At 39.0% G+C, this 6,313-nt stretch overlaps 1 protein-coding gene across 3 annotated transcripts in view; it reads right to left on the bottom strand.

The window, feature by feature from the left end:
* Positions 1 to 6,313, bottom strand: part of LOC110026189 — a 43,871-nt gene that overhangs the window by 27,234 nt on the left and 10,324 nt on the right. For all 3 annotated transcript variants that reach the window (XM_020727047.1, XM_020727048.1, XM_020727046.1), the window contains exons 7-8: positions 2,231 to 2,407; positions 1,793 to 2,035 (exon numbers count right to left, since the gene is read on the bottom strand). In XM_020727047.1, coding sequence (XP_020582706.1) covers positions 1,793 to 2,035; positions 2,231 to 2,407 — 420 coding nt within the window. The remainder of the gene's footprint in view (positions 1 to 1,792; positions 2,036 to 2,230; positions 2,408 to 6,313) is intronic.

The following is a 6,313-nucleotide window of genomic DNA, read 5'->3' on the forward strand; positions in this document are numbered from 1 at the left end:
AGGGGGCGGGATGGGCGACTGCGAGAGAGGGGAGCGCGGGAACCTTCGTTCCCATGCCTAGAGCTCGTGGGGTCACATAAGGGATCACAGCGGCTTAGGGCAGAGGCACGAGCGAGAGGCGGACGGGAGGGGAAATGAAATTAGGGATTAGGTTTATAAGTTTTATTTATAATAAATAATAATAAAATATTATTTATTATTATAAATAATACTTAAACACATCTCCTTCTCCAGAAATGCCCTCGCGACGAAGCAAACGTCTCTCCTAAGCAAAATCAACGTTCCGGACGCGTCGGCGCAGTCCGTTTCGTCATCCGGAGTCGTCCGGGCAACCTCGTCGACGATTGGGACAAAAACGCGTCGCGGTCCGAATCCTATTAAAATTTCGGCTCTTATTCAATTAAACAGGACGGCGAAGAGCGCAGCGGCGCCAAATCAACGAGTAGAGTCAATCCTAAGGTCGGTTGTCCTATAGGAATACTCTCTGAGTTCCTTCGAAGTAGCCTTACCTTCTAAGCAATAGCGGTCAAGACTACTACATGGAACATCAAGTCGAGCGAAGAAAAGTCTAGAATTGCTAACGGAGAGGGCTCCTTCACTAGTTTTCTAGGAATAGTCGACAGAAAGGTCCTACGATTAGATCCTAGGCTACTAAGGAGGGGAAAACTACACCTCGACCGAAAGCGAGGTCAACAAATAGGTAGAAAAGATTTCTGATACTTTATATCTTAAAAAATTCAGGTATCAAATACTGTCAAGTTCACCGTGATTTTTTTGGTCAAGGCATAAGACAAATAATCTAGCTACTAAAGTGATAACATAAAAATAACACGACTAGAAGCCACCATAAATCCCCACAATAAACCTTGACTTGTAATTAAAATATCTAATTGGCTACTTGAGTATCTATCTTGATCTTATAAATAGGAATTTCAAGAAACACCCTTTCACAAATAATTTCCAAAATTGCAATATTTAATGCGTAGATGTCGCATTGAAACAATTTCAAAAATGCCATGCTGAAATGTATCAATAAAAAAAAAACTTAAGAGCCAGTTTTGGAAACAGAAAATAAAATAAATCCAAACATGGAATCATTAAATGCCATGAACCATCAGTTCATTTTCTCACAATGTGACAGCATGTTTAAAAAATAAAATATATTAGTAAGCTTTAAGATTTGCAACTGCTCGGAGAAATAATTAATAAAGGGACAAGTAAAACAAATAAATTAAGGAATTCACATTCAGAGAAAGTAGAACAGCAAAGAGTTTGGTCAGATTCAATCAGAAAACAAACTAAAAACGTCAGAAGTTCTTCTAAGACGCCTTCTTGAGTTACAATAAAGGTTTCCAACAGCCAAAATATGCTCAAAGATATGTCAAAAGGAGTGCAACTTCATAATCAACGTGCAAAATTTGTTTTTCATCGGTCACTTTTCCCAATAGAAAAAATCAGTGGAAACAAAACTGGTTGCAAGGAATGGCAGTGGTATTTCTATTAAAAGATGAGTCAACAAATGAGAAGTTCTCTTGCTGAAAACTTGCAAGGTAAAGACAAAGCAAGCTAGTTCAAGCTGATCTAATAAAACTTAAAATGGAAAAATAGAGAATTCCATAAATCTTCATTTAAGCTTTGGTATTTTGTGAGATGGTTTACACAATGTCTATTATTTTGTTTAAAATTATCTTCTGTGAATCACTGCCTGTTAACATTGCAAGCTTTAACAGAACATTTCAATATTTCCCTTTCCAAGGAGGAGATATCATAGTTCTATTGAATCTTTACTTACAATGATTGAAGAGTTGGATGTCGAAAAGTTTCCATTTGATGGATCTGTCAAAGTCTTGTTTGAGATGCCATTATTAGTAGCATTCATTTGGTTCCCCTTTTGCAAATGTGATGAAGAGTCGGTTGAATTTTCATGTGTGATTCGGGAGCCATCCTTGTATATTTCACTACCCCCCCTTGCCTCTGCTAGCTCCAAATGAAGTTGTTGTATTGTTCGAATGTGGTGACGCTCCATTTCCACAAACTAACATCAAGATTAGAAAAAATAATTACACATGCAAAATAAATAAAATAAAAAAGAAATGACATGCCTATATTTCAACCGGTAAGCAACAGCATCCTACAGAAAAGCTCAGCAGTCGGTAACAAATATCAATTAAAGTCTTCTCTGCACTTACAAAAAAGTTAAAAACCACAACTTAGGTGAACTTAAAACAACCTGTCGTTGCAAAGCAAGCCAATATTGATTGAACTGCTCAGTCCGCTCCCGCAGTTCAGCCTGTAAAGACTGATTTGTGGCTGACTGCAAAGCATCGACCTGAGCACGTGCAACCCATGCTTGTGCTTCCCTTAACTGCTCATCCTTGTAAAGGAGTGTTTCCTGAGCAACCCTATGCTGCAGGAGAAGTGGTTGTCAATCAAAATAAACTTAATGTATCACATATAACTAGCTACAGTTAAATTAATAAGACAAAATACAAACTAGAAGATAAAATAAACCATGGCGACAAAAAAAACTAGTTGAATGAAAAATAAATAAATAAATACAGCATAATCAATAAGCCATCAATAAAAGAATAAAACTAAAGTTTAACCATAAAATCTGATCAATAGGCCTTACCTTTATAAACATAATAAGCATCCTTCCTAAATTTAGATCCAATTTGCAATTGATTAAAATCAACAAAAACAATAAAATAAAATAATAATTATAATATTTCACTCAAACTAATATGTTGGTTTGACATAACTAACGATTTGGTTATGCTATTGAGAGACGAATGAAATCCATCTCATTCGAATCGAAGAAGCTGAGAGAGAGAGAGAGGAACCAACGAGGAAAAGAAATGATTGACACTTATGTCTCGTGCGGAAGGAACAACGTCAAAATCATGTGGCTCGGTGACCCGTAAGAAAGGGAAGAAGAAAACTGAGCAATGAGGGAGAAGAAGCCACTTGCAGTTTGTTTGCAGGTGATGAGCAGTCAGGAGAAACCCCGTGTAATGAGTGAGGCAGAATCTCATGCAAATCAAGCACGTATGTGGGTCGTGTGCGTCAGACAACAGTGAACAGGCTACAGTTTTATTATTTATTTCAGAAAAAAAAATTATTTTAATTGAAAATTATTAAATATATACTTCAGCTTTAACCAAGTAATGTGAGAAATAAAATGTTCGAATGTAGAAGAATATTCAAATTGAATGTTGAGAAAACGAAATCATTGGTCATGCAAAAAGAGGGATAAAAGCAATTGATGTGACTCTTTTAAATTGTAGTTCTTCTAGATTGTATAAGCAATCAAACTCAGAGTAATTCATATTTACGAATCTTGATTGGAGAATAATACTATATTTGGTGAAATTGCTTGGAGATAGAAAGACTTAAAGTGATCTTAGAATGTGTCAAGAAAGAAAGCAGAAGACCAATGTACGCAACATATTAAAGAAAATATAAATTAAATAGAGCTTTTGCAAGATTAAGTGTCATTGTTTAGAAATAATATCCTTACTTCTATGATTATGTGAAAATAACATGGTGAAGAAAAGGAGAAGCTCAAGAACCTGAAAGATTTCGCAAAATTATTGAGATATAAAAATTATATTATCAACTTCATTATTGATCATTGTTGACATCATTTTTAGTGAGGTCTTAGTCTCATACTCCCAGAACCGATAATCTAGCCTTAGGAGTTCCTTGTTGACCATCCTAGTGGACTAGTAATGGAGCCCACCTCCCGTAGAACTTCAAGCCACTTCTTGACTCATTTTTGTGAAGAACTCGCATGAGTGGTTCCAAGCACTCAACTTCTAGCAAGGGCTTGCAAGGGCTAATGACCAACATGTAGAGGGCCCGAAAATGAGTTCCTATAGGATCAAACAGCCTTAGGTGAACCCTTTGTGACTCGATTACTCCACTGCACCACACACGACTTTGACTTGATATGACTTGTCAATCGGTGAGTTCGTCCGGACGACCCCGGACGACGAAACAGACCCCGCTGACGCGTCCAGAACGTCAACTTTAGCTAGAAAAGACACTCATATTGTTGTGGTTCCACACTCGCGCGAACTGCACGAAAATCGATGCATTTTTTTATAGCTCAACCAAGGTTCACACCTTAGGTGAGAGTCTTAGTCTCATACTAAAGTATAAGAAAACACCGCGGTGAAAGTCTTAGTCACCGCGGGCCCGAAGGTTCGACTCGGGTTCGATTCAGGCTGGACTCGGGCTGAACACGGGCTAGACACTAGCTCACCTGAATTTGAAATTCAAATTTCAAAATTTAAATAAATTATTTAAATGCTGTCTTAATTAAAATTAATTCAGAGGTTAATTATTTTCATTTAATCCTCCTTGCATTTAGAAATAATTTATTTCCCCGCCAATTGCTCTCGAGTAACGGCTCCCCCGCTCGAATTCTAAAGGGAAGGATCGCCTTCTTCCTCCGAATCTTCCTTCTTTGCCTCTCCGAGCTCCAGCTCATCTACCATCGTTCGATAGACTTCTCCCGCTCGGTCCCCTCTTCTTCTCCCGCTCGTCCATTCTCCTCTGCACCGAAACCGCTCTCTCGAATCGCCATCTCCCTCACTCGCCTCTGCCGCTCACACGCCTCACCTTCTCGCGCGACCCTCTCCCGCACTCGTCTACTTACCTTCTTCACTCTCGCTCGCCTGCTTCCTCTTCTGCACCGAAGCCCTCGAAGCTCCCGCTCGCCTTGCCTCTCTGCAGTGAAGTCGAGCTCGCCTCGCCTCGTCTCTCTGCATCGAAGTTCTGCTCGCCTCGTCTCTCCGCATCGAAGTTCTGCTCGCCTCGTCTCTCTGCATCGAAGTTCTACTCGCCTCCTCCTCGCGCAGAAACCTCGTCTGGCTTGCTTCTCTGTCTCCCGCTCGATCCCGTCTCCCGTATCTTCCCCCAGAGGGATGCTCTCTGTTTGATCCCGTCAAACGCACTGAAGCCGCACGCGTGCTCCACTCGATTCTCGCTTCTCCCGCTCCTCTTGAGCCTCACCCACGCCTCCTCTACGAACAAAAATCCTAGCCTTCCCTTCTGCACCGAAGCTTCCAACTCCCTAACCTCTCGGTCGAACCCGAGACCCGAGATTCAGTCACACTTCTTTTTTTTCTCCTTCCCTCGGTGAGGTCCAACCAAAACCTCTTCCTTTCCCAGCCGACAGCTCTGTAGGAAACTATTTGGACAACCGGAACAGGAAGTAAGTTGTGGACGCTCCACCTGTCCAACCCAATCCTCTGACCCTTCACTTCTCTGTGAGTTCTTGCAATATCCCAAACACCAACTTATACTTTCTGTGGATTTTATTCATGTCCAATTTTGGCTCCATATCTTGATATTTATGTTATTTATGCTGTTGTGTTTCTATTTCTGATAGTTTTTTTTTTTTTTTTATATTCAACTTATGCCGTCTCCCTATCTGTTTAGGAAATGGGTTAATGATTTGATTTGGGAATGAGTTAATGATTTGATTCCTTCTCTTTGTTGATCAAAGTTTAACGGCGAATTGTGTTATGAAATGCTGACTGCTCCCTTTAAGTTTTGATATTTAACGCGATGGATTTTCTTCGAGTTGCCTAATTGTTGTCATGTATATTTTTGAAACTTAGGCAGTTGCAGTTAAATTTGTGACATGCTTGTGGATTGATTGGAACGATATTAAGGGAAGATTTTCTGGTGATGCTAATTGACAACATGTTGTAGTTATTTGTATTTGTAATGTTGTTATGGTCCTGCAAGTATTAAAAATTCATTTTATATGTTTTCGGCAATTTAAAAGTTTAAATGACCTTGTGGTTGCTTTCATGTATAATTAGATAAATTTAGATTCTGGTTTCAATTGTATAATTTTTGGTCAAGCATGTGATGAATATCGTGTTGATTTGGGCTTGCAATAATACTTGTTTTAGAGAAGGCTTTAAACACCTTTTGGGTCAATCAAAACACTGTCTTGGAACATACTTGAGCACTCTTCTCGAGAGTTTTATTTAATTACAATATTGAAAGAATTTAAACGTTTTTTTTAGGCCGATTCACTTGGAACATACTTGAGCTCTGGCTTTGCTAGTTTTGGAAGTGGTTCGACCTCATTTTATTTTATTTATTTTTAAATGGTTAAGTCATAAAGATGGGGATTGATGATTTAATTAATTGAAAGATATAGAAATCCTTAAATCACCTTAAGCATAAGTTAAAGTGTAGGTTTCCTAGAACTTTAAGTGCACACCCTAGGTGAGAGTCTATCAACCTAGTCTTCGGTTTAGACTTCCTACACTTTAGAAGCACACCCTAG

This window comes from Phalaenopsis equestris, unplaced genomic scaffold (assembly GCF_001263595.1).
Source record: "Phalaenopsis equestris unplaced genomic scaffold, ASM126359v1 Scaffold000357, whole genome shotgun sequence".
In the NCBI taxonomy this organism is placed as follows: domain Eukaryota; kingdom Viridiplantae; phylum Streptophyta; class Magnoliopsida; order Asparagales; family Orchidaceae; genus Phalaenopsis; species Phalaenopsis equestris.